Source organism: Gouania willdenowi, chromosome 1 (assembly GCF_900634775.1).
Source record: "Gouania willdenowi chromosome 1, fGouWil2.1, whole genome shotgun sequence".
NCBI classification, from domain to species: Eukaryota; Metazoa; Chordata; class Actinopteri; order Blenniiformes; family Gobiesocidae; genus Gouania; species Gouania willdenowi.
In genome coordinates, this window is record NC_041044.1 from 37812362 (window position 1) to 37840331 (window position 27970).

The 27970-nt window shown below is 38.6% G+C and overlaps 4 protein-coding genes across 6 annotated transcripts in view; 2 read left to right on the forward strand and 2 right to left on the reverse strand.

The window, feature by feature from the left end:
- The window catches only part of LOC114474932 (integrin alpha-X), a 37093-nt gene extending 35659 nt beyond the window's left edge, over positions 1-1434 (forward strand). The window contains exon 31 of the mRNA XM_028465593.1: positions 85-1434. Coding sequence (XP_028321394.1) covers positions 85-204 — 120 coding nt within the window. The 3' untranslated portion in view covers positions 205-1434. The remainder of the gene's footprint in view (positions 1-84) is intronic.
- A 114-nt stretch (positions 1435-1548) lies between these two features.
- LOC114464381 (uncharacterized) lies at positions 1549-11710 on the reverse strand. 2 transcript variants are annotated; one of them, XR_003674192.1, is made up of 10 exons: positions 11470-11710; positions 10582-10660; positions 9669-9947; positions 8450-8560; positions 8257-8371; positions 8065-8174; positions 6659-6804; positions 3396-6511; positions 1848-2875; positions 1549-1738 (listed from the first exon to the last, which is right to left on the reverse strand). XR_003674192.1 is itself a non-coding variant. In XM_028448501.1 (9 exons), the coding sequence occupies exons 1-9, from the start codon at positions 11550-11552 to the stop codon at positions 2814-2816; spliced, it is 4101 nt and encodes a 1366-aa protein (XP_028304302.1). In that variant the 5' UTR covers positions 11553-11710; the 3' UTR covers positions 1549-2813. The 2 variants fall into 2 exon arrangements, 1 of the variants encoding a protein (XP_028304302.1); XM_028448501.1 differs by having other exon boundaries at positions 1549-2875.
- A 2251-nt stretch (positions 11711-13961) lies between these two features.
- LOC114464787 (group XIIB secretory phospholipase A2-like protein) lies at positions 13962-18195 on the forward strand. The gene is made up of 4 exons (XM_028449347.1): positions 13962-14349; positions 15756-15844; positions 17076-17241; positions 17925-18195. Exons 1-4 carry the CDS (start codon positions 14100-14102, stop codon positions 18041-18043), a joined length of 624 nt encoding a protein of 207 aa, XP_028305148.1. The 5' UTR covers positions 13962-14099; the 3' UTR covers positions 18044-18195.
- A 1442-nt stretch (positions 18196-19637) lies between these two features.
- Positions 19638-27959, reverse strand: LOC114465610 (flocculation protein FLO11-like). Of its 2 annotated transcripts, XM_028450750.1 has the most exons (7): positions 27686-27959; positions 24463-25237; positions 24254-24382; positions 21666-23322; positions 21028-21521; positions 20837-20929; positions 19638-19865 (listed from the first exon to the last, which is right to left on the reverse strand). In XM_028450750.1, exons 2-6 carry the CDS (start codon positions 25213-25215, stop codon positions 20879-20881), a joined length of 3084 nt encoding a protein of 1027 aa, XP_028306551.1. In that variant the 5' UTR covers positions 25216-25237; positions 27686-27959; the 3' UTR covers positions 19638-19865; positions 20837-20878. The 2 variants fall into 2 exon arrangements, with proteins under 2 accessions (XP_028306551.1, XP_028306544.1); XM_028450743.1 differs by having other exon boundaries at positions 21028-23322; positions 27686-27957.
- Positions 27960-27970: the final 11 nt, after the last annotated feature.

A 27970-nucleotide genomic window follows, 5' to 3' on the forward strand; every position in this document is an offset into this window, starting at 1 on the left:
TAAGTAATTAATTTCGTCTTAGGTGATTATTGTGAGCACAACACACAGTTCAATGTTGAATTTATTTGTTTCCTCTGTCAAAAGTTGGGCTGCTTCAAGAGGAAAACAATGGAATACTTCCAGGAGGAGGATGGGGAGATGGAGGAGAAAGCTGCTCTACAGTCCAGTCCTGCTGCCACCAATAACAATAGAAAGATTCACTAGTCAGACAGTGGAGACAAATCAAACTAAGCCTCAGTAGACAAAGTGCTACTGGAGACTGATATGGAAAATTACAGCTACTGAAATTAAATCTAGAAATAAGCGGCCTGATTTCAGTTTACAAAAAACATTGCACAAATAAAACAAAGTCTTCCTTTCATTGGTTAGATTAGTGTGAGCACTGGAAATCATCAACAGTCAAATCCAGTGACACCAGTTCATTCAGTTGAATCTCACTCCACTTCCTCTTAAAAGAGGAAAGTGACATGCCCTCTACTGGTTATATTGTTTACGTCAGCAGCAAAGTAGCAAAACTGCAGGTTAACGTACAGAGAAATTCCACCATGACGGTAATGATGTTAATTTATACAGGATGGAAAGTTTAGGAGTCCTGACATTTGACTGTAAACTCATGAACTCAGTGGTTCCCAAACTGGGGGGCGCAACGCCATGACAAGGGGGCACGAGAACGGCCTTGCTGAACATTGAACATGAAAACAATGTATTTCTTTGCACTTAAAGAACTTTATTATTACTGTTCTAAAATATTTGATTGCTTATTTTATGTTATTTTCATGAGTCTTGAAGAAGAATACTCACCACTTTTATCTTTTTCAATAAAGGTTACATTTTTTTACCCATTCCGTTGAAATTTTGTTAGAATGGGGAAAAATGTCTTTCCGCAAAGTGGGGGAAGCAAGACAATAAATTTGGGAGCCACTGCATTAACTTATAGTTTATTTTATTAAGCTTTTTGAAAAACCTTCAGTGTTTACTTTGCTCCGAATCAATAAGACAATCGTGATTCAATCCTCACTGATAAAGCTACAACGCTCACTGTTGTCACTTATTATGTGGCCATTGAGAGATCATTCTTAGTGGTTAACATTTTTCATTTGAAACGAGTTTTATCTTTACAGCGATAAATAGGTACTTAATTTATTGAAAGCCTGCTTGCAGTGCTTACAAAGTGAGTTCATTTTTTTTTTTTTTTTTATTAGTTTCCGAAAAAAAGAATTCTACTCTGATCTTTTCTGTTTTTTACATTCAGCCAAATGAAGATTTCTCTATGAAGATCCTCCTCATCTAAACAAAAACATCAAACTACTTTAGTTCATCAAATTACAAATAAATTGGCTTTTTTTTTTTCCTGTGTGAAGTTTACATGTTCTCACTTAACTTGTATGTACTTCCTCCCACAGTATAACAATTATGTATAGTACATAAATCCATTGTGACCATATTTCGTAAATAAACAAAATAAAATGAACTTGTCCAGGCTAAAATTATTTTTTTAAATTCACTCAAAAATGTCTTTAAAAGAAAAGAAAAAAGCTGAAAATGCTGCATGTTTCAATATGTTTATTAAAAAAATGAGATATTTGTGCATGACAGTAGCACATGTTTTTTTGTGTGCACAAGTCCTGCACAGGACACATAATCAATAGTGAGTATTGAGTCTAATAAACACATACTATTCTGAACTAGTGTGGAATAGAAGGAATTATCTGGATTCTTGACACGATGTAATAAAGTGCTGTGAAGGAAGTAAGAAAGAGTCAAACATAGGACTGTAATGAGATGTACCTAATAAGGTGGCTGTTGTGTATATATTCAATGTTTAAACAAATACATTTTATGTTTACCTTAAGGTTTCTTCAGTTGTCAATCATCATTTCTGCTCTTTAGCTGTACCTCGACAAAGACAGAGGTTAAGACACTAAAATAAAAAAAAAAACAAGATAGAAAGGAGATGCATGCATTAAAAAAAAAAAAAAAAGCCAAATTGTAGATAAAAACCAGATGAATGTGATATAAAGATAAGACAAAGATGGGAAAGATAAGAAATGCTACAAAGATTAGAAACATTGAGATAAGGAAAAGATTAAAACAAGACAGACAAAGTAAAGATGACATTGAACAATTAGGCAAAAGTATAAAAAAGACAGAACAGAGATAAAGATGAGAAAACAATAAGGCAAAAGCGAGATAAAGTTAAAAGCTGGTGGGGGACGATAAATAAAAGGATTTAAGGTATACCTGTTTTTCATCCAAAAGTCGCCCTGTCTGACCCAAAGTGGCATTTCTGGACGTTTCACAGATTGAAAGTTGATGAGATAACATTTGGCTTCCAATGAAACGTCATATCAACATAAACAAATTTGAACAGAAATTACATCAATCGAATCACTGCTTCCTTGTTTGGCGAAGAAACAAGACATCTCGATAGGAATGAAGTACAAACATCTTGAAGAAACATTTCCGCTCCGTTGTTGTGTTTATATTCTATTATGGGACCTCAAATCCCACAATACAGTGCATGAAACCATTGCAAAGTTCAAGTCACGTGACCATTTTTCAGCAACCCTAATGTTTATGATGGAGTCAATACATTTTTAATTGTGAGTAAATTCCGAGTTTCAGAAGAAATCCCATTAATTTATTGATTGATAAGGCCTGCACTATGTCTATCTGTGTTTTAAAAACAAATATATTAAATATCGTCCCCAGCAGCTTTAAGATTAACATAAAATAGAGATAAAAGTAATTGTCAATTAAATGTGTTACTAATGTAACTTCAGAGGTACAAGAGAACTAATGGCCAGTTGGTTTCACTGGTTTCCATCCACTTGAAAAGGGCCCAGGTTCAGAAAAAGGGTTTTCAGAAGTGAACCTGCAAACAGAAAATGCCATTAGATGTCCACTGAGCCCCGTTAACCTTACAGCAACAACAGGACTGTTGGCAATATTGAAGGTTGGGCAGGTTTAGGCTGCTTGAGGTATTTTGCATTGATGATAAAACACAGCAGACTCAAAGACATTACTCTTGGTCTTCTATTTAACCGTCTATGTCTTTTAAAGTCCATGATACTTCCTTATGGCAGGAACGTTGTACATTATTTAAACATACTAAAGATAAACATAAGAACTACACACTCAGATGCAGTACAACGATCAATAATATATAATACAACATTTGGACAAGCCTTGCCTTCCTGAATGTATCTAGAAGTTATTGAGTTCCGGAACTCTTAAGCTAGGAACATTTTGACTTGTTCTATATCACTGCTGGTTAAGCTCACTAATGTAATATTGTCAAAATTTCTGTTCTTTACATGATCGATCTGCAGAAAAATATACACTAAAAATTATGAGGAAACATTTGTGATGACTGTATAACATAAGGGCCTTACCTCTGGAGGGTGAGACTCTGGGCAGAGCATTCCGATTATGGTGGTTTGAGCTCATTAGAGGTTCTTCAGTCAGATTACAGTCAGAATTTCCAGATGGAGGTAAAAGTTCTTCATTTCCGTTGAGCTGTTCCAATTCAACACTGACATGGGGTTGAGCTGCATTAGATGTCACACCATCAGCCAAGGCTCCAACAAAAAGGCTAGAAAAAGTAGTATCAAGACGACGTGGTTCAGAACGTTTGGAAGAAGACTGCAGACTACTCAGGACATTTGGCCTTGTTGTTGTGTCCTTAATCTGGAAGGAACTTTCCTTTATTTCTGCTTCAGTGTTTAAGGATTCAGATTTCTCTGAATCTTCAGAGGGATGAGACAACTCTGGTTGTACTTCGCAAGAAGATCTTTGAGAACTTGTCAAAGTCTCATTGAGTCTCCTATGATCTCCAGAGGACTGAGGAAGACCAGACAGTGGTTTTGTCTCTTGGAGAGATGGTAAGTTCCCAATCTTATTGTTCAAAGTTTGAACAACAGGATTATCCTCTTCTCTTAGATTTTGAGACTTCAAAGAGATATTGTCACCTTGAGGGTGAGGAGAACATGGTATCAAACTATCAGTGTTAGGTATGACAAAAAGGCTGGTAAATAAATTATTTGTATCCAGACAATCTTGAGTTTTTGGACTTCTTTGGCCTTTAGACTGTGTCAAACCTGTATGTTGGTGAGATTCTTCCTTCACATTTATTTTGGTTTTAAAGGATTTACTTATTTCGCTCCCTGAAACAGATTGAGGCAAGACCTTATGGCTTACCTTGTGAGGATTTCTTGGACCTGATTTCAAACACTCTTGATGTTTTTCATTAAGGCGAGAGACCTGGGGAAGATTGGAACAGGACTTGGTCTCTGGGAGAGAAGGTAGGCTCCGAAATGGATTTACCTTGGTGACAAGTACGCCCTCTTTATCTGTGTCTAATAAGAACTTCTTGTCTTGGTGTGCTGAGCTTTGAAAAGGTTCATTAATCTCTTTGAGGTAATTTCTGTTTAAGGGGACACTGCTAGCACTGGGTCTTGCAAAAAGATTGGTAAAGGGAGTTGTATCACTGGGAGAACATAATACTTTATCTCTGTCCAATGAGACCATCTGGTTTAGGTGTTGTGGGCTTTTGGTATTTTTTTCAGTAGGGGGGGTACACAGGGCAGCGTGAGTGATTGGTCTTGCAAAAAGACTTGAAAAACTAGATCCCCTACAATCAAAATGTATAATTTTCTGATTGTCAAGGCTTTTGGACTGTGACGTCTTGATAGGTTGGTACGAATGTTTGTTTATTTCTTCTTTAAGGGTAGATGATTTAAACATCTGGGTTTCAGGGGATCTTGACTTATTGTGTTTCATAGAACATCTGGACGTCTCCGAAAGATCAGAAAAGGTCTTAGACTCATGGAGCGATAGTGGGCACCTCGACACTTTTTCCTGTGTTTGACATTTTCCAGCAGTGTCAAATGAGACCTCCTCATTTCTAGGATCACTTTTAAGATGTGACGACTTTTGAAATTGTCCTAAATTTCTTGAATTAGTTAACATCTCACTGCCAGTAATGGGTCTTGCAAAAGGTCTAATAGACGAGTTCTTGTGTGGAAACTCCAAAGCTTCCCGACTGCCATGGCCTTCAGATTGTGTGGCATCTGTAGTGTGGAAAGAACCGTCCTTAGTGTCTGCTTTGGTAGAGGAGGACTCCGTTTTCTCCGTCTTCGCGGCAACAAAAGGAAGATGCATCTCACAGCTGACCTTGTGAAAAGGTCTCTCAGCAGTTTTGAGGGACTCTTTTAGTCTCTCATGCTCCCCACAAACTTTAGAAAGACATGAACATCTATTTTTCTCCTGTAGAGACGGTAAACAGCTAAATATTCCTTCCTGGGAGTTTAGTGGTACATTATTAACCGGATCTAATGATTCAACCTCATGCAGATCTTGCGAGCTTTTGGGGAGTTCATCAAGAAGCTGGTCATATTTGGGGCAGTAAGAACCTTTTGTCTCAAGGGGGGGTGTGCAAGCAAGAGTGTCGGTGATGGGTCTTGCAAAAAGGGTTGAAAAAGACAACGTCTTAAAAGCAGAATCAGGAGTTTTATGTTGGCTGATCATTTTCTGTGAGCTCGCAGGAGGCAACAACTTTGGTTTGGCTTTGTATGAAGATTCCGGAGCAGTTTTCAAGTACTCTTGATGTCTCTTATCTCTAAAGACCTGAGATAGACCAGCACTGTTTGTGGAGTCTCGGAGGGACGGTATGGTCTTATACATTGTTTTCTCAAATTCAAGTACTCCCTCTTTAAGTGTCTTCAATGAGTCCTTCTTGTGTTGGTCCTGTAAGCTTTGGGGAGATTCAGTTAAAGGGACACAAAAGGTAGCAGAAGAAAATGTCCTAGAAGGAAAACTGCTGAAGCTTGCAGTGTGTGCATTACCTATAGGTTGATACTGACTTTCCTTTACATGCACCTTAATATCAGATGACTCACACTTTTTTGCCTCTGGACCAAGAGGCAGACGCATCTCTTCACAAGAAGAACTTTGAGTAGTTTTCAAAGACTTTGGAGATTTCTCAGAAACTCCAGCGGCCCCAAGATCATGAGTGGAGCGCTTAGTAAACTCTTGCAAGGATGGTAGGGTTTTAAACATGCGTTTCGGGGAATCACTTAAACTTTCTTTATTGTTGTTTAATGAACCCTCCTCCTTGTGCACTTGTGGACTCTGGGAGCTTTTTATGTTTCCTATAGGATCTGCTCTGGGGTAGTAACATTTTGTTTTCCATTTTGGAGAGGCAGTTTTTTGGCCAATAGCCATTGACTCTGTTTTACAAGATCCGAACATTGCCTCAACTGAGTAGGGAACTTCATTTTTATGTAAAGAAAAATTAGCTGATGGTGAGGTGGATTCTTGAGCTCCAAAATTTGTCTGAAAACCAGTAAATGGTTTTGAGAGCGATGGTCCAAGCACAGCTTGTACAGAGTAGCATACGGGCTCCGGCTGGTGGTTGGTTTGGGTTGATGGAGAACTGGGAATATCATCATTCGATGGTGGGACTTCTTCTGGAGGCATTTCCTTCTCGGCGCTGTTGTAGAAATTAGGCCTGAAAAATAAACATATACACTTTTTTTAGAAGTTCTGGCTGCTCTGATCTGCTTCCCTTCATTTAATTCCCTCCATGAACAGCCATGAAACACAGTTTTTTCCCTGATCTTTCTGATCTAGCCACACGGCCCTGATTGGTTCACACCTGAGAGGCAGTGTTGTCACCACATCAGTGGTCGGCTGTACGCCAGTGCTGTTGCTGTCAGACGCCATCGGCTTCGCTGGCAGTCCTGATGCCTCCTCTTTAGCTTTTTTTGCAAGTTCAATGAAGTCATTCTCCCGTTTCAGCATCTGCATTGAGAAGATGCAACATACACTTTAACACTAAGATGCACATTTGGTAACACTTTACTTGAATTTTTATACATAAGGCTGACACTACGCTGTCATTATAATGAATAAGGTGTCATGAAGGCTGTTATTAAAGAGTAACTTTGCTTACTCCTGACCTGCCCCTAGAAGGGAAATTTAAAAAATGCCATGATTATGGGCTGGACTCCTGAATTCGTGTATCATTCGTTCTTCATTATGCAACAAAAACATGAAAAACACCAGCTAAAGTGAAAAGGACACGTTTCAGATGCACAGTTGGAAGCAGCAATCTTGTCATGCCGAACTGCCGTTAGTATAGCCGTTAGCGTCGGATGAGAGTACACTTCAGGGTCACATTCTTTGGCCAACTGGTAATGGAGAAAACGAATAAAGGTGTTTGTTTTCCGAAGCAAAAGAGCTTGAATTTGAAAAACAAGGCGTTTTCCTTTTTTCATTTTGGTTTTGGAAACAAATATCAAATAATTAGTGTTTTTTTCATTTTTTTGTTATATAATAAAAAACGAATGAACGAATGACACACAGATTCTCCTCAAGCCATTAAAACACGCCCAATCCATACTATAAAATCTCCAATGAACAATCTATGGTACGTTAAGTAGCAACTCATGACTCAATATACCTCTCTATTTACTCTTTTCTCAATCCAGTCTACTCGTCACAGATTGTAGAGCCCACAGCCACAAGTGATAGTTTTCTAAAAGGGGTGGGGCTAACAGTGCTTGTTTGTGATGCAAGATGGTCCCAAAACATCACATGATCTTGTTCTCAGCCAATAGCAAAAATCTACTGTGTATTGTAATAGCCTGGTTTCAACTCATAGAGGGCAGTCACTGACATTTTACAACAAAATACACCAAATAGAAATACTTTCACTAAATTGTTGAGTTGGACCAGGATCAATCAACAGCACTACAGCAATACATTTGTATTCAGCAGAAAAAAATGGTTTTGGGGTTTAGTTACCATGTTGTTCGCTAAATTATGACACCTTTGGAGCTATGTTGGCATTTTTTGGGTTCGGTGGAGGGATCTAGTAGGGTTAGGGTGAGGGTAACAAATGACACTTAAAGACAGCCTTCATGACACCTTATTCATGTTAATGACAGGTGTCACATCAATAATGACAGTGTAATGTCAGCCTTTATGTATAATACTTCAAGTAAATTGTGGCGGCACATTTATATCCACAGAAATCCTCGGGCCAAAAGTTCCACTCACCATCTCCAACACTCGCCCTGTGACCTCGTCAAGAGGCTCATGGGAAAATCGGCAGTTTGCACCTTGAGAACAATTATTTCGCCGGTGGAAAAACTTGCAGGGAACAGACTGTACTTCTGTGTGAAGGAAACATCTACAGAGGAACATGTTATGTGGAGCCCTGTAGAGCTATAAGGTCATGATGAAGGATATTGTGCATAAACGGACAGCTCTGGCCTCGGCTGCATTGGCCCTGCACGTAGAACTTGCAGCATTCCTTGATGAGGCCATTGTAGCCTTGAATGTGCTCCAGTTGGCACTGGTCTCCCTTCGTAAAGGAAAGACATAAGGCAGTAATGAGACACAACAACGTCAGACGTTTGATATGGAGGTGACGGTTCCTAACCTTGATGCAAGCTCCTAAAAAGAAATGCCGACACAGCATGCGTCCATCCAGCTCTACCACATTCTGCTCCTTGAACTTTGGGTCCATTCTCATAGTCTTTGTACGAACATCCTGAGAGGAAAGATGAACATGTGTAGGAGTCAGGGTAAATTGTAATTGTAATCATGTCATCCATAATTAATCACAATTATGTCATTATAATTGTAAAAAATGTTGCCGTTGTAATTGACTTGTAATGTAGTTACGATGATTGATTTTGTAATTGTAATCGTCATGGAAATTCTATAATAACAGTCAATTACAATTTACCGGTAATTGAACACAAAACTGGGGAACCATGTTACAGTTCTATGGCTTACACATGCGTAGTTAACAATTATAATAATGTGTTTCACCAAAAATATTAATACCAATATTTTCATTGATAAGGAAGCCGAACAAAGCAACCAAGAGATGAAAAATAATTAGATAATAAATCATATTTTTAGTGTATTTTACAGCTGATTTAAGACATGGGTCAAAACTGACACCTTGTCATCATAAGAGATGCTAACAGAAAGCTAACACAAGAGGAATGTTATGGTTAATGGGGATATTTATTAAAGGCTCAGTAATTGAATTCTAACTTTAGAAATTGAGAACGTAATTGTAATTGACTTGCAAGGGAAAAATAATTGTAATTGGAAAAAATGCTGGTCACGTAATCATAATTGAACATGGATAATTAAAGACGCAATTGTAATCAAAAAATGTAATTGACCAGAACCCTGGTAGGCGTGGCCTAAAACAAAGCTTTATACAGAGATGAACATCACAACGGGGCCACAAAAATGTCCGAGGGGCCACATTATCAACATTCATGTCAGCATTTAGAATAATGACCGATCTGAGCAATAATACGGGAAAGAACAAAGGGTTTGGTCTTTGTTGTCTTTTAGTGTGGGTTTATGTTGTTTTTCCATCATTGTGTGTGTTTTCCTTATAATTTGGCATGTTCTTGTTATTTTGTGTATTTTTCTGTCATTTTGTTAGCATTTTGCGTGTTTGAGTCATTTTTGGCGTATTAATGAAATCTTTTTGTGGTTTTTGTTGCCTTGTGTGCTTGTACAGTATTGACATGTTTGTGTTTTTTTGGAGTCTGTTTGTGTATTGTGTTGAGATTCATATTCCTTCTAACTTCTTGAATATAAACCTCATGGATTCCTACAGCCTTTCTCACCTGCCCGCCGTATTTACGTCCTGGGGCACCTTTTCTGCCTCCACGCCTGCTGTGCCATCCTCTGTTTGTGACATCCTCCCGATAGTTGTTTTTCTTATTGTTGTTTTTATTTCCTTGTTGTTGTTGTTGATGTTGCTTGTTCCCGTTCGAGCCATTTGTCCTCTGTGGATTTTGACCGTGGTAGCAGTTGTTGCCACGATCAGCACCGTGTGGATGATGTGAGTTCCTGTCCATGGAGGCATCGTGAGCCGTGTTTGTCTGCTCTCTGTTACATGGCCTCTGTCGAGAGAAAAACAATTATGATCCAATGTCAGAGAAGAGTCAGACTGCTCGTTGTGTTGACCAAACCATTCCTGCTGACATTGTGCAGTGACATCAGTGTAATGTATTTAGAAAACAACAACAAACAATAAGAGACATAAATAAACTTGGTTGAAACAAGATGTTAAAAGGTTTTTTTTTTTGGTTTTTTTTTAATTAAATACAACATAAAAAAAACTATAAAATCAGAGTAAATCAAAGAGTTAAACTATAAATATCTAAATATAAAATTCTAAATATAAAAACAGTAGAAAAAAATAGTGTGCAAATAGTGCAAACCTCCGCCAAGAGCCAAATCTCATCTTTTCCAGATATTGCATCAGTTATCTGGATCAATGATCATGGTACCATGATCAATCACACTTCAAAGACGTGGAAGAAATTTCTCTCCCTATTAATAACCACTAATTTAAATAGCGTGTATCCACTACTTTTGTGCCTAGCTGTGCAATCTTAGTAAATCGCCCACAACAGACAAACAAACAGCATGTGTTAATCTATCTGCATGCACAGGTCACACAGAATTAAGCACTCTTTATTTGGTATATTAGTAAATCAAGCCTTAAGAGTATATATTTAAGGGTGAATTTACCTTCCAAGGAGACCCAGGTTGCCCTTTGTTGGTTTTCCTCTTCCTGAATCCACCTCTGGGACTATAATCAGTGAAATTCCTATAAAATAAAATCAAATTAACACAATTAGTAAAGAGCTGAAGATCTTTATACTTGAATGAAGGAATTAAACTCTGAGAGGGCGTAGCGGCGTGACAAATGTTGGTAGGTTTCAGCGTCAACATGAGGATCAAACCTTTACTTAGAATAAACTGGAATATTTTAATTGTGTTTTTACCATTTTAGGTTCAGCTAAAACATATCACAACAGATTCATGGGTAGAAATGCCAACACTGCTACGTTACAATTTCCTGATTTCTGTGACACTAGGAAGAATCATTTGAAGTGTTCAATTCATAATTTATAATAAGTCTACCTGCATCTTATCCATGTTTAATCTAATTATAATTCATATCCACTCAAGCACAAGATTTACAACTACTAAAGTTTAATGCATTTTTAACTAAAGAGAAAATGAAAGAAAAAAACAGTTAAATAATATAGTTAAATTATTTACTAAAGGGAATTACATGTTTGTAAAAACAGAGCCTATAAACACTATTTGATTATTTATACACGCAGAAACGTACACGCACATTAAACATCCTTACAATATTATGCATGCATGGCCACACCCACACTGGAATAAAACAGGAAAATAAAGCTACGTTAAGTTTTCCTAAATTAGATAAACATTCAATATAATTTATCACTCATTTTAGGATTTATTATCCGAGCCATAACAGACACGGAAGTGTTGCAGAGACAAATACAGTAAAAATGTGATTGAGCATCCTATCAGTTTGACATCATTAACAAATTAACAACACAGATCATCATCATCATCATCATCATCATCATCACGTACCGGTGTGTGAAGGCGGGCTGCGCGTGGCGCCCACTGTCTTCTTTAGGGCTGCTAAGACTCGTAAACAGGTTTACAAACGCCATTTCAGCACTTCCCCTGCTCCAATTATATAAACAAACCCTAAAACTTCCACATAGGAAAAAAAAACCCCAAACAGAAAGAAAAACCGGTGTAAATTAGAGGATTAACGTCACTATCCCCTGACTTTCTGGGTCTCCGTCACGCTGACGATCTTCACTTCCGTGTTTGTTAAAAGCGTCACAGCCGGACTGAACCAATCATTCGATGAGGAGGGGTTGTACACAAACTGGTGCACTGTGAATAATAATAATAATAATAATAATAATAATAATAATAATAATAATAATGTTAAAGCTAATGTAAAAAAAAAATCAGTTTTTGGGTTGCAATTCTGATATTTTCCTCACATTACCTTCAATGACTCCAACATTTTGTCATTGTTTTTAAATAAACATGGGAAATATATCAATAATTTGCAAGCATAAGTTATGTTACCAAACCGTTAATGATCAAACATGTTGATACTGAAGGCAAAATTTTAGAAAAATCTAAAATCTGTGTGAATGGTTTGTGTTGGACAGTGAAGATGAGCTGTAGCAAGTTTGGTATCAATTGAGCAAAAATTGTGGGAGGAGACAGATTTAATATGTTTTACATTTTATGAAAAAAAAAATAATAGAATGATAGACATAAGAATTTTTAATAAGTTTAAATTAGGGGTGTCCCGATCCGATATTGTCATCGGGAATCGGTCCAATATCAGCCAGAAAACAAATGTCGGATTTTATTGGACTGCATCTCAAATATCCGATATAAGTGCTCCGATAAGTTTTTGTAGTTTTTGTCCACGCCCTCAGTAGTTCCCATCATATACTGACAGTAAAAATTAACTGAAGTGAACATGAATTGTTGACTATTGTTCTCTGTTGAAGTAACATCACTTGATCAAGCCTTTTCTAACATTCCACACTACAAAATAAGTCATAAAAGTATGTATCATTCGTGTTGATATTGTATCAGTTCAATATTGGTATCGACCAATACTCAAAGCTGCAATATTGGTATATGGAATATTGGAAGTGAAAGAGTTGAATCGGCGCATCCCTAGTTTAAATGTACAGAAGTTTCTTCAGTGTAGGGCTGCATTTTTGTGAAAGTTGCGGAAAAGTAGGATTTATTTGGAAGAAGAAGAAAGAAAAAAGAAAAGAAAGAAAACATGCAGGATTTAGGTTGCCCAGCCCCTAATAATAATAATAATAATAATAATAATGATAATAGCAGAATACAGAATATAGAATATATTGTATTATTCCTTGCAGGAAATTACAGCATTACAGCAGCGCAGTCAAAATAATATAGATATTTATATATATATACATATCAACCCACGTACACATACAATATATATCAGTCCATTACTATTAATAATACATCACTTTTTTCCTTTTATGATGTGGACTAGATCTAATTTGTAGATCAGAATATACTTAAATTATCGCAGGGGAAAATTAATGTGTCACAGAAGTTCAAATAAACTATTATTAGTGAAAAAGCAGAATCACTAGCAAGGAAAACTTTTGAAATGAAATTAAAGTCTGTTAATTAAATAAAGAAAGTGAGAGATTATTAAAGTGAAGGGAAAAAAATCATGCATATATTTATTATTTTGCAGATACCGTCCAATACCTTATTTACAGATATGCAGGATTTTGATTCCCCCCAGAAAACTGATTTAAACTAATATTCTTCTACCAGCAATGATAAATACCAGATGGAGTGTTTATTGTACAAAGGTCAATGTGAAAATATGATATTTATTATTGTAAAGATCTTGTATTTTATTGGCAGGTGCTGAGATTTTGTAACAATCTTTGTTGAGTGGTTCGTCCAATGACTGAAGGGTTGGGGGTTTGAATCTAGCCATGTCATTGTCATTGTGTCCTTGGGCAAGGCACTTTACCCGCACATTGCCTAGTATGAATGTAGTGTGAGTGAGTGTTGGTGGTGGTCAGAGACACCGATGGCACGCTATTGCAGCATTGCTTCTGTCAGTCTACCCCAGGGCAGCTGTGGCTACAATAGTAGCTTACCACCACTAAGTGTGGAGTGAAACATCAATGTAAAGCGCTTTGAGTGTGTATGATAAGGCACTATATAAAATCCAATGCATTTTATAAATTTATATTAAACTATTAAACTAAAAAGTTGTTTTTGCATGTTTTCTTTTGTATTGTATTAATGCATATTTTCTTATTTTGGATGTTTTACTTGACTTTTTAAATGTTTTTTGCCTGTGTTGATCAGATAATCATGTTTTTGCTTTTTTTTGCCTTCACTTCTGATTTGATTTGTTCATGTTATTTCCTTCTGGTGTGTCTATGTCATCTCTTTGAGGTCAAAGTGTGTGTTTTTAATAAATGAATCACTGGTTTACTGTCTCTCTGTGGCTGATAAATCAGCAGCGATGATAAATAGGCTCAGTCGTGTTCTGAACCATGAGATAGAGATGGGACTTTGTTCCTCCACATGCTCAGATCAAAGGTCACATCCAGGCACGCAGTCTCAGGATCTCCTCTCTGCTCCTGTTTGGGTCTGAAACACACAGCACAATGACTCGCTGGGCTCTTCTCCTTCCTTTACTGGTTTCACTGGTCCACACTGCTGTAGGCCAGGAGGCCAAAGAAGTTCCTCCTCCTCCTCCTCCTCCATCATCCAACCAGACCGAGGCAGAGGCCGAGACCGAGGAATGGGCCATGAACTCCCTCAGAGGAGGCTTTGAGGCGGTGAGCGGTTACTTTGACTCCATGCTGGAGTTCATGGGAGGCAAAGATGGAGTGTGTCAGTACCGCTGCAGATACGGTGAGTGTGTTAGAGAAAGGCCAGACTGGGAGGAAACCAGTGGAAACCTCACGAGAACATTCAGGGCATGAAACAGTCTGTTTATTGTGTTTTTCTTCCTGTACAATACATTTATCAAATGTGCTGTAAAGTTTCTAACCGAAGATCCCTGCTGTCTCTGCTTTGATCTCCCACTTCACACATGGGCAACTAGCAAACCAGGGGCCACATGTGGCCTTTGGTCTAAATTTGTGTGGCCCACAAAGGAAACACACAAAATAACTCGAAAAACACGTAAGAAGACAGAAACACCTGCAAAAAAACCCCATGAAAAATAGACAGAATGACTAAAAAAATACAGAACATGACAGCAAAACTACACAAAATGACTAGGCATGGTTTATCAGCTTAATTTTTCCAATTTAATTTGATTCCGGTTATCAAAGTCTTGATTCGATTACAAACCAATTTTTGATTTGTTAATGATCATCAATTTGATTTTCAATGATTGTTTATTATTGATCTTCCATTTAATGTCAGTCAGCATCTGAATGACTTGCCTTCTCTGTGGAGTAACACCTCTCAGACAAATTAGAAGGACTTGCTTGATTAGTAGTATGATTTGAAAAATGTAAAAATTAAATCTTTGGAAATTCACAAATCGATTCATAATTCATAATTCACATCACTGGTAAAACAGTGATTAAACAATTATCAAATTTTCACCACCCCAGAGGAAAAACTTCATAAAAACATGCACAAAATGGCTACAAATGACTCAAAATGACAGAAAAAGTAAGTAAAAGAATAAAAATACACAGATGACTTCAAAGAACACACAAAATAACATACAAAAATACACAAAATGACTCAAAAAACATAAAAAATTACAACAAAGACACAAAATAGGAGAGAATATATACAAAATGATAACACAATTACACACAAAAAATAAAAATATACAACAAAATCTAAATTTTCTTGTATTAATAATTAGATTGGTCATTTTTCTAATGCTGACATGAATGTTGATAATGTGACACTCAGATCAGATACAAACAATCACATTTTTGTTTCCCCTGTTGTGTTAATAGTTGCCCTAAATAATAATAGAATAGAAAAAAATATATATAAATGAAAAAAACAGGACTAATAAAAAAAAAAAGACAAATACAATTATTGCTCTCCCCCACTGGCCCAAATCCACTCCTGTACAAATCACTGTTTTACACAGTGGCGTGTTTCATTTATCAATTTATTTTTAAATGCACACTTTAGTGGTTTTTAGTTTGTGTAGAAAATTAAAAATAAAATCACAGGCTTCACGTTTTACGGAAGATAGACGTTTTAAACAGCAGCCCTAAAAAATGTGAATATATATCTATATATATATATATATATTGTACATACATATCTCTGTTTCTCAGGCAAAGATCCTGTTCCTCGTCCTGGGTTCCAGATGCCAGAACCAGACGGATGCAGCTCTTACTTCTTTGGTCTTCCCATTCCTGAAGGGGTCAGTGTCTGCTCAGCCTCTCACTCATAAAGTTTATCAAGCATCAGCATCAGCATCATTATCATTCTATGAAATGTAAAGTAGGTGTGGTTTGTGTTGTTTTAGTCAACACAAACCAGACACATAGCGCTGCACTGATTCATGCAGCGCTATGTGCCCGTGCGCTGAATGAACGACGTGATCCGATGCCCACCGTCATCAAATCAACTCAAACATCTTGAAACAGTTCAAATGTGTCCCCTCATCTTTTTTTCCATCTTTCATGAAATAGGAATATTCAGAATACTGTTAAGGTTTGACTAGTAAACATGTTATCTCGTGACTGGTTTTTAATTGTGCTGCTGCTGATTATAATGACAGATGTTTTAGTGGATTTTTTTCTATCACAAAAGTTCTCTTATTTTGAAGGGGATTGATTTTTTAATTGCAGTGCTGTCAACGCACAATTAGAAATGTGTTTAAAAGCAAAACTTTTTATTTACAATATTCTACTGCATACCTGTTTACGACACCTAACAACAAGCATACACTTTCTATTCTTTATTCCTCTTTTGAATTTTGCATAAGTAAGCATAAGATGGCATTTTTTGTGCTATGTACAGTATTTTTCATATATATTTTTCATTAATATTAATTATTTTTACTGCTGATTAAAAATTTGTCAAAAATTATTTTTATTTTTTACATTTTCTATCCCTTATTCTTTTTGATTTTTTAAGCATAAGATTTCATTTTTAGTGATATGTATTTTTCATTAATAATAATTATTGTTTAACTGTTAATTAAAAGTTAGTAAAAAATATTTTTTACCTTTTTTTTTTTTACATTTTCTATCCTTTATTACTTTTGATTTTTGTCCTTTTTTGTATAAGCATAAGATGCCATTTTTAGTGATATATATTTTTCATTGATATTATATTGATAATTAAAAGTTAAACATTTTTACATATTCTTTTGACTCTTGCCCTTTTTATCATAAACATAAGATGCCATTTTCTTAGTGATATATACAGTTTACATATTTTACATAATACATATTTTTTTGTTATTTTTTCTTTATCAAGAGGAATAGCAATTATTTCCCACTCTAGCATTAATACCTGCAGGATATTTGGGTTTTTATTACAAATATAATGTTGCCTAAACTGGTATTAGTTAAATCTGTTTATAGGAATTTAAACCTGTGTCTTGAGTGTTTCTGAGTTGACGTTCCCTCCTGATGGTTCCTCAGATGGACGTGGGAATCCCTGCCATGACCAAGTGCTGCAACCAGCTGGACATGTGCTACGACACGTGTGGCTCCAACAAGTACCGCTGCGACTCCAAGTTTCGCTGGTGCCTCCACAGCATCTGCACAGACCTGAAGAAAAGCCTGGGCTTCGTGTCAAAGGTCGAAGGTCAGTCAATGGGGCGTCTTTGAATGGACCAAATGATGGTTGTCGTCAATTATAATTGTATTTGCACAATTGGTAATTGATTTTTATTTCTGATTTGATTGATATTTACTTTATTGACAAAATATATTGCGGTCGTATCTGTAATTGAGTTCAGATAATTAGGGCCCGAGCAACAATGCTGCAAAGGACCCTATTGTAATGCAAGTCAATTTTATTATTAATATTATTACAAAAATTTATCGCATTTTTGAGGGCCTAAACACATACAAATGTTGAAAATTTGAACGCATATTAGGACTGGTGAAAAATTTGATATTTTGGGGAAATTGCACATGTGAATGGCAAAATGACTCAATAGTGCCCCCTTGAAAATTGGCCTTTTGGAATGTAATTGCCCCCAGCTGGGAGTGATGACATCATCACTGTGGCGGTAGAACTGATGACATCATCACTGAGTTATGGTTAACCCAACCATCATTGATAGTCATAGCGCCAACTATTGGTAAAAGGAAATCATTAGCATTATATTTGTATATTTATAGTTGTAAGTGAACATGGATAATTGAAGACGTAATTGTAATTGGAAAAAATGTTCATCTTAATGGAGTTGTAGTTGAACATGGATAATTGAAGACGTAATTGTAATTCAAAAATGTAATTGACCCCAATCCTTCCGTCCTCAGCGTGTGAGACGGTCGCTGACACTCTGTTCAACACCGTGTGGACTCTGGGCTGCAGACCGTACATGAACAGCCAGAGAGCGGCCTGCTACTGCCAGGGAGAGGAGAAGGACGAGCTGTGACAGCATCACACACTATTTATTGCCTTTTAGTTCATTTAGCTGGTGCTACTGTTTTAAAACACGTTCTCAGGTTCATAAAAATACAGGAAAAACTTTGTCTTTATCATGCATTAAGCATGTCCAACTTCAAAATAAAGTTTATTGAATAAAGATCTGCTCCTGGTGCCAATGAAATTCTTTTTAAATGCCTCGTCATGTTTACAAATTAAAGAGATAAAAGTTTAAAACTTAAAAATGGAGAATTTGTGCATTGAAACTAAAAAAACAATGGTGGTGTAACTTTAAAGCAGTGGTTCCCAACCTTTTTGGGACATGACCCCATTTTTATGTTACAAATTTCTGGTGAAACCCAGACTTTTTTTTTCTCTAAAATTAGTTTTTTGATCATATTGTTTAAAGGATTAGTGCACAAAGTGACAATATGCGCAAGCCCAGATATCTTTATACTGCATTTTAATTGAGAAAGTGACGGTATAGAAAGTTGTTTAGCTGTGTGTAGTGTTTTAATTTGAAAAATAATAAATATTTAAGCTCTTTGAACTTCCTGCACTGTATGTCTATTTCTGTAGTATGTTTTTTTTTTTTTTAATTGTGCAAAATAAATAAAAATTAAAGCTGCGAGCGGCGTCGTAGGATCCAAAGGAGTGGCCGGCGTCGGTAACCCATGTGTATCAAATATTTGACCATTTGAACTTTGTATATGAGAGTTATAGCGGTTTTCTATTATGGGTAATTGAAAAAACCCAGTATGAAAGAGAAAACCAGTTAAAGAATCACTGAGTGAAAATAGCCAAGATACAGCATTTAGAATGTGATGGCGAAGGAAGGATTTTCCAGTGGTATTATAGGCCCCTCCCACTGATCACAGAATGTTTTTATCTTCATCAACGACCTGCTCCCATCTTATAAGATTCATCCAACACTATTTTGAAGTCAACACGACTCATCGTCTTTCCACTAGAGCTGTTTATGTCGGACGCCACTAAAAGCGGCGTCCTCTGAAAACGCAAGGCATGATGGGTAATTTTGACATTGAGTCTTGTTTATGGACAGTTACTGTAACATGTGTATCAAACATGAAGCAGTTTGAACTTTGCATTTGAGAGTTATATGCATTTTTCCATTATGGCGTGCCAAATGGCGTCAGTTGCGCCACAACCAAACCGTTGGAGAATTATTTCAATGATTTTTAATCTTCAGTGAGTTTTGAGTGTTCTGGTCAAGTTTGGAGCAAATCGAGTCAAGCCCCTCAGACTAATTTGTGCAAGAACGAAACGCCATTAACCCAAGATAGACGACTTACTGTTTGGTTTTGGGCGTGGTCATAATATAACTTTTTGCTCATCTTGGGGTCAAGAATACATGTGGCAAATTTCATACAAATAGGACAACTCCGCTAGTCATGCAGGTCCATCAGTTTGTGCACATTTTTGCATTGTTTATAATGCGTGCAAATTTTTTCTATTATTATAAATTAAACATATTTTTTGTTATATACATTTGCACTACAGGTGCCCTTTAAGGAAGCAGGCTTGTAATCCTTTAATCAAAAAGGTTTTCTTTGGCTCAGTTTTAATAAATGTGTTTACCAAACTACATCAAAACAAAGTGATTTTATTTTTCTTATTAAAGAAGGAGAAACAAATACAGAAATTAACACACAGAAAAAAATCTTATGTACACAGAGCAGCAGACTGACTTCATCAGGAGAAATAACATGAAACATGAAAAATGTGGCCAGTTAGAAAGTTTGGAGTTTAATCTGAAGTTCGTGAGGCGTCAAAAACAAGAGCAGGTCCAAAGAAAAGTCCTCAAAGACGACCTGGGGGGAGGACAGACAGACACACACACACACACTTCTTAGTTATCTTTGATTTAGCCTGTGTGTGATGACCAACATCTATTTCACTTTACTTTAGTTAAAGGTAGGGTAGGCAATTTTCAAAAGCTAGCATGATTTTGAATGTAGCTTCCCTGATGGCTCTGCCTTTATCCCCCTCCCCCCTCCGTCTCACTCACATGCATGCCCACAGCTGCTGCAGAATAGGACGTCAGCTCATCACTTATATTGTGTAGAAACTTTGTTGTCTCATTTAGAAGTAAGTAAACAATAAACTTTACCATTATATATGTTAAAAAACGTGACTAAAAACTCTGTTTTAACTGTCAGTGGTGACGCGCTTTCAGTGTGAGGCCAACACAAGGAAAGGTGTTGCTAGCGGTCCTGAAACATAGCTGTAGCAACAACACTTGGTAAACAAGCAAGGCAAGTCAAATAGTCTTACAGGAGAACACTTTGGGTTTGATGATGAAGACCTAGAGCAAAGGCATCATGTGCAAGAAGTGTTTTATTTTGTGCAAAAGTGAACATACTTGATTTCAGTGTTTGAATGATATTATTTATGTTTAAAGAATATATTTCACATTGTTTTGTACAAAAAAATAAATAACTTTTTGGTTATTCGTTCCAATAATTGTGATTTCATTTGTACCTAAAATAATCGTGATTATAATTTTTTCTATAATCGAGCAGCAATAGTTGATATTAAAGAAAAGTTGAGGGGAAAACAAGCTACAGAAAGCTAAATAAAGAGGAAAATCAAAGGAAGAACCAAGCTGTTTCCTTTTCACAAGAATCTCAAGTTTTTTTGCTGATTTTTGCAAAGCTTAGCTTGTGTCACTGATGAATAAAATCAGTGCTTCAAACAGTGGAGCTCTTTATTGGTTCTCTGCAGCCCAGTACGGACTGGTAGCATGTTGGATGATGGATAAATGGATGGATAGATGGCTCACCTCAGTCCATCAGAGAGTTGGGGTAAATGGCTGGAGGAGGGACTACAGCAGCTGGTGGTTGTTGGTCTTCGCCTTCTGGTTGAACGCTTCGAGCTGAAAATAAACCAACAGATATTCATGAGTTTCTATGACACTGAGAAACTTCACTCAACACTTGGTCTGAGTTTGAGTCACAGAGCAACGATGCTCACATTTTCCTCCAGGTTGGCTTTGATTTCCACCTCCGTGTGCAGATTCATCACCATCTTGTACGGCTTCTCTTTCTGCCCTTCCTCTTCTTGTCTTGGTATTTTAATTTCAGGCCTCATCGAATTCACCCCCATCAGCCCCTCCGGGTTCTTCTTGTTGCACCTTCGCTTCTTCCGCCCCCTCTTTTTGTACCTGCGGTAAGTGGCCAACACAAAATTTGGGTGAAGCGGCGGCAGCAGCGGCGACGGCAGCAGCGGCGGCTGCATGCCGATGGTCGTCAGGCAGTGATTGTGTGAGGCAGACAAGCTCCGGCCTTCGCTCTCGGCCAGGTTGGGGTTGCTTTCATAACTGATGCTTTGTGCGTAACGGGGACCGTACGGACCCCTCTGGAGAGCAGTGCTCTGGGAGAAAGGAGGCAAAAAACCGTCAGACCAGTAAGGAGGATGAGTGGTGCTGTCGTACTGGGATGAAGTGTAGCCAGAGAACGGAGCCACATGTGTGGAGGGGGAGGGGTAGGGTTGAGTGTGTGAATAGGGAAGCTCGTAGTTTGCTGCTTCTTCACCCGCCTCGCTGTCATTCATCCACTCATGTTCGTCCATACTTCTGCTACTGGACCACTGTCCAGAGAACGGAGCCACATGTGTGGAGGGGGAGGGGTAGGGTTGAGTGTGTGAATAGGGAAGCTCGTAGTTTGCTGCTTCTTCACCCGCCTCGCTCTCATTCCTCCACTCATGTTCGTCCATAGTTCTGCTCCTGGACCCCTGTCCAGAGAACGGAGCCACATGTGTGGAGGGGGAGGGGTAGGGTTGAGTGTGTGAATCGGGAAGCTCATAGTTTGCTGCTTCTTCACCCGCCTCGCTCTCATTCCTCCACTCATGTTCGTCCATAGTTCTGCTCCTGGACCACTGTCCAGAGAACGGAGCCACATGTGTAGAGGGGGAGGGGTAGGGTTGAGTGTGTGAATAGGGAAGCTCGTAGTTTGCTGCTTCTTCACCCGCCTCGCTCTCATTCCTCCACTCATGTTCGTCCATACTTCTGCTCCTGGACCCCTGTCCAGAGAATGGAGCCACATGTGTGGAGGGGGAGGGGTAGGGTTGAGTGTGTGAATAGGGAAGCTTGTAGTTTGCTGCTTCTTCACCCGCCTCGCTCTCATTCATCCACTCATGTTCGTCCATACTTCTGCTCCTGGACCACTGTCCAGAGCTTCTACCCCAAGAACCAGAACCACAGCCACGCTGCTCCAAGTCTCCGCCCTGCTGTGGGCTTGGGCTGGATCTTCTAGAGGTGGACCACAAGCGAGAACGGGAAGCGTTGGAAGATGTGGAGTATGATGAAGAGGAGGGGCGGCTGTATTCCGTGTGGACTGGTGTCGTGTGGCGTTCCGGCTCTGCTCTCCTCTCGGTCTTCCTCCCGTACAGACGCTCCTGTGTGCGCTCGCTCAGCTGACTGAGCTCGTCCGCCTCCAGGCTCATCCCCAGAGCTCTCAGGACGTTCTGCAGCTGCTGCTGCTGCTGCTGCTGCTGTTGTTCGTCCACCTTCCTCACTTCCTCTTCCGTCTTCTCTCTCCTCTTTCCTGAGCTGGGAGACTTGGATCGACTTCCAGAGCTCCTCTCTCTATCGTCCTCATGCAGGTGGCGCTCCCCTCTCTGTGACTCCACCTCCGTGTCCCTCTCTACCTGCTGGATCTCACTAAGAACATCTGTCTGTGAGGCATCTTCGACATCAAGCTGACGGACGCTCAGGATTTCATCGTCGTCCGGAAGTTCCACCGTGTCATCAGTGACGATCCGACTGAGCAGGTCCAGGTCGACCCCTTTGTTGAGAATGTTGAGGAAGCGTTCAAAACCTCTGCTGCTGGTGCTTTCACTTTCTGCTGGTGGACTGGTGCTCTTACTGGCAATAGGTGGAGATGGAGAGACGTTGTATTCCTGGCTCTTACTGGCAGGAGGTGGAGATGGAGAGACGTTGTAGTCCAGGCTCTTGCTGGGAGGTGGAGGAGATGGAGATGGAGAGACGTTGTAGTCCTGGCTCTTACTGGGAGGAGGTGGAGATGGAGATGGAGAGACGTTATAGTCCTGGCTCTTACTGGGAGGAGGTGGAGATGGAGATGGAGAGACGTAATCCTGGCTCTTACTGGGAGGAGGTGGAGATGGAGATGGAGAGACGTAATCCTGGCTCTTACTGGGAGGTGGAGAAGATGGAGAGACGTTGTAGTCCTGGCTCTTACTGGGAGGAGGTGGCGATGGAGAGATGTTGTAGTCCTGGGAGACGACAACTCTTTTGTGATCAACAGTGAACTATGAACAAAAAACACTCAATGAGTTAAGTGAACCAAAAACTGACAAAAAAAGAAACACAACAAATGAATGGGCTTTAATGTCTGAAGTGGGGCCGAATGGAACAAAGTCCCTTCAAAATAAAAGCACTGTTATGTATTTGTACTTGTTTGGCATTTGATAATTTTTGACATCACATGTTTAATTTCCATTTTTCGTATACATGTATAAGAAAAATTGTATATGTATGTATACACAAACCCACACAAAACATACAGTCATTTTCCTAAGTACTATTCTATTTAAAGTAAGACACCCCATCAGTTTACCTACGACTTTATAAATGATTCTGACGGCTCTTTTCTGCAGCGTGCACAAATATAAGTGAATATTACAGTAGGGGTGCCCCGTTTTCTGGCCAATCACCGATTTATAAAAAGTCTGACCTGCCGATCCCATTTGTTTTTGAGGTAACACACATGTTAATAAAATCCTACTTTAAGCAGTGTTTTGAACCCCTCATTTCACACAGTTTAGACAATCATATTCTTTACATGATAAAAACGTTACTGCTTTGGTTACATTAGGCCTGGGTGATATGAACTAATATTCATGTTTCAATATCTTTCCTCAAAATGGCAACAGGCGATATAAACTCCATTTATTTTATTTTTTTCAATAGTTTTACAAGAAAAACAATACTGGGTCAAAGTCAGTGGATAAAAATGCCACAAAGACCCTTCTATTGATCACTAGTAGCTAGGGATGTAATGATTCACTCAACTCCCAATATGATTCGATTCGCGATAATGGGTTCACGATACGATTCTCTCACGATTAATTTCACAAAATGTGACTGTAGACAAATTATGACTGAAAAATATTCCATAATTTTGGGGGAAAAACGAGACTGGTTCATTCAGCATAAGTAGCAGAAACAAATGAAACAAACCTCCTTCCTAAAGGCGAGTAAAGCAGAGGGATCCTTGTTCTTCTGCTCAATCAGAGCCTTCACTCTGGACTGCAGAGAATGACGACTCTCTTTGCTTGGGTTCGACGGGTTTATCCTCATTCTATCAGCCTAGAAATGATGATAAAAAGACAGTCAGTTAACAATAAGCAACTACAAACCAACAAACATTGAGATTCACGGCCGCTCACCTTTGAGAAGAAGCCAGGAGAATGTCTCTGCAGTAAAAGCTCCATCACTCGGACTCTTAGAGAAGGATTGAGATGTAAACTATCTGCTGTGTTCATGACGGTGTCTGTTGCTTCATACCCAATGGTGGCTTTAAGTTTCAGTATCTGCTCTTCTATTTCTCTGAGCTTGTTCTTTTTCCTCAGCAGCTCAGCATCCAAATCCTCCTTTATCCCGTCTCTATCGGAGTCCTCACTGTTACAGGAACCTGATCTCAGCTCCTCACTGTTGCTGGTTGGTTGGAATGATGAAACAGTGGATTCTACAGTCCTGCTGCTGCTGTGTTGTGGTTCAACAGGAGGATATCTGGAGTATGTACTGTCCTCACTTTGTGGCAGGGTTTGCACTGTCCTGCTGCTGTGTTGTGTTTCAACAGGAGGATATCTGGAGTATGTACTGTCCTCACTTTGTGGCAGGGTTTGCACTGTCCCGCTGCTGTGTTGTGGTTCCAGGGAAGCATATCTCAAGTGTTCCATGTCACAGTTAACCAGGATAGGATATACAGGGCTTTGGCAGCCAAGAAAACTATTTGAGGTGTTCCCAACACCCCAAGCCGTTCTGTACGATTCCACAGCAGAGTACATGTAATATGGACTGTTAAAATTATATCCTAAAACGGTCCCAAAGGTACTGTTGTTATTAGCTCCATTGAAGGGATTCCGGCCCATATGGGCCTGCATGGCTTGGTGAAAGCCTTCCCACGATCGAAAATTCATGGTTCACTGCAGGTAAGACAGCCTTTGCCATAGAGAGGGATATAGAGGAAAGGTTTAGGAATCTCAATGCAGAAATTCAGGAACCAACTTGACATAACTGAGTCAAATTGCATAAAGATCTGTCAATAATAAACCAAGGTATAAATCTTTGAAATTTCACCAATGATGAGAACGTTGGATTAAAAAAAAAAAAAAAGTTTACATATTTGAAACAGATCCAGTATCAATATATTGATCCAGATCACCTCAAAAAATGTACTGGAATCTTCCACAGTGTAAGGCAGGCGTGTCAAAGTAATTTTAGTTCAGGGGCCACATACATACATACCATCTCAAGCAGGCCACAGATGAAAACATTAATGTGCCCCGATGAGCACTTCCAGGTATACATTACATATAAAGTACAAGACGCAAGCATTAAGTGAATGCAAACTTAGATTCACTTACATTCCCTTGATATTATGAACAATTGTTGATTAATTTAGCAGAATTATAGAAGGTTTTCACCGACGTCACTTTCTGGGCAGAAACCCAGATGTGTAGCCATGGTGGAGGTAAGCGGTTGTTGATACTACATGTTGGAGGCTCACGGAGGTGTACTCTGTGATGGATAAATCACAGCAAAGCTCCTCAAAATGCATTTAAGATGGAAAGGCATACAGGGAAGGACTTGGTCTGTAGGAAAAGGCACGATAATTGGAAAAAATATGGTTTATTGGCGGTGCAGATCCACCACCAATCCTCGTCTTGGATCAACGACGACCCAAAGAGTCTTTCATCTATTATGTATCCTGATGTCGTCAACTACCTGGATTTCACCAAGCCCATACACAGCGGAAGACCTTAAATCTTATAGAAGTTTGGAGGTCGGCTGCAGCTGTAGAGGCTCGCGTTAGCAAAAGATATAAAACAGCAGATAACTCAGTCAGTTCTAATAAGTTCAAAGTGAACCTGCAACATACTTTCTCTAAAATAATATACGACCATCAGGAAATCTTAGATTTAGGCAAATCAAACAGTTATAGTTCGTTAGATGCGACTACTCTGGACCTCAAGCCTCAGATTGCTACGCCGACTACATCCAGTGGAGTGCGAGGCAACAGAGCCTTGTACCAGCGGTGTCCGCCAGCGGAGGAGATGAGCTGTGTGAGATCGGGAGCAGGAGCGGGGCTGGCAACCAAGCTAAAAGCTAATCCTCAGAGAACACTGCTTCCTTTCATTCGGCATTCTAATGTCCATGGAGAACAAACCTGAAGCCGGATTTAAATGCAAGAAGGGAGATGAGGACGGCAGTGGTTGCATATACACCACTAACAACTGATGCAACAACGGTGAGCTAGTCTCATGTCAGTGCTCTCCTGATGTAGAACTACTGACTATAAAACGCACACATTGTTCTCCTGATTGGTTATAACTTTTGGCAGTCTATAAAACTACACGTTTTTCATGGTCTGACCGATTAGTACAGCCAAAAACACAGTAATAGTTGACCATTTCATCTCAGAATTCGGGATTTGCTCATTTGTAAACCTGCTGCTTATCTCAAATGGTGACTTCCGGGTTGATGACGCGCCGCAAAAATCCTCTATTTTGTAATTTACACAATGATACATGTTTTTTCCGTCATTTTGACTTTCTCCTACGGGCCAAATTAGATGATCAAAAGGGCCGGATTTGGCCCCCGGGCCTTGACTTTGACAAGTGGTGTATGGTCTACCTTCAGGTAACTGTAAAATTTTTAAAAACAAAAAAAAAAACTTGTTTGAAGAGATTTTACAGGATTTTTAAATGAACCATCTAATTCAAGTGATTTCTTGATACGTCAAGTTGCCAATAATGTACGTTAATATTGAGAAGGTAAATATAAACCTAAATAAAAACAGAAACTGCCCAAAAATACGTGTTTTCAACATCAGTGAGGATTATTAATGACCTTTTGATTGTCAACATGTAATTTGTAATATAATTTAACTTACTTCCTACAAGCTATGGCCGAAAGTTTATCAATAAATGGGCCATTTAATAAGGTAACAAAATGTATAGGTTTCACCTAGAATTTTGCACTATTATTAATAACAGCAGTGAATTTGTTCCTAGATTATGATCTTATAAGATATTTTCACATGACATCCTTCTTTGAATATTTGATTATGAATTGTTGAGTGTTGGTTGTTCATTAGAAGTCAAAAATTAAAGGTACTAAGATGTATTTAATTTAAACTTAGAAAAAACTAGTGTATTTTCCAGGCCACCGGGTAAATATTTGAGATTTTTAAAAAAAAAAATGATTATAAACATTGCTGAAATCATCCCTTAGTATTATAGTAATTAACAGACATCCCTGTAGATAGTCATATTCTTAACTGGTGGTTGTAATATGAAAGACACAATATTTTGATGTTTTTTGTTTTTATGGTGAGTCAGATTGTTTGCACTTAGCTTAGCACAATGCTAACAACCTGCAGCTTACCTTCAGTCCGAGGTCAAAATGCTCCTTCTTTCGACATAACCTTGAAAAAACTAACGCATTTGTATTGAATAAATGTCCGAAAAATAAGGACAAAGTTCATTAAACATATATTTTGAGGGATTTATTTAAGGAGAAGTGATATTAGGCCGCCATTCAGTCCACACACGGCTACTGTTGGGCCTTCCGTGGAGCCGATAAGACAAACCGGACTGGGCCGGTGAGTGTCGCCCCCTGCGGGCCGCACTTCTCCACACAATATACTGTAAATGTTGTTTTCAATTATTA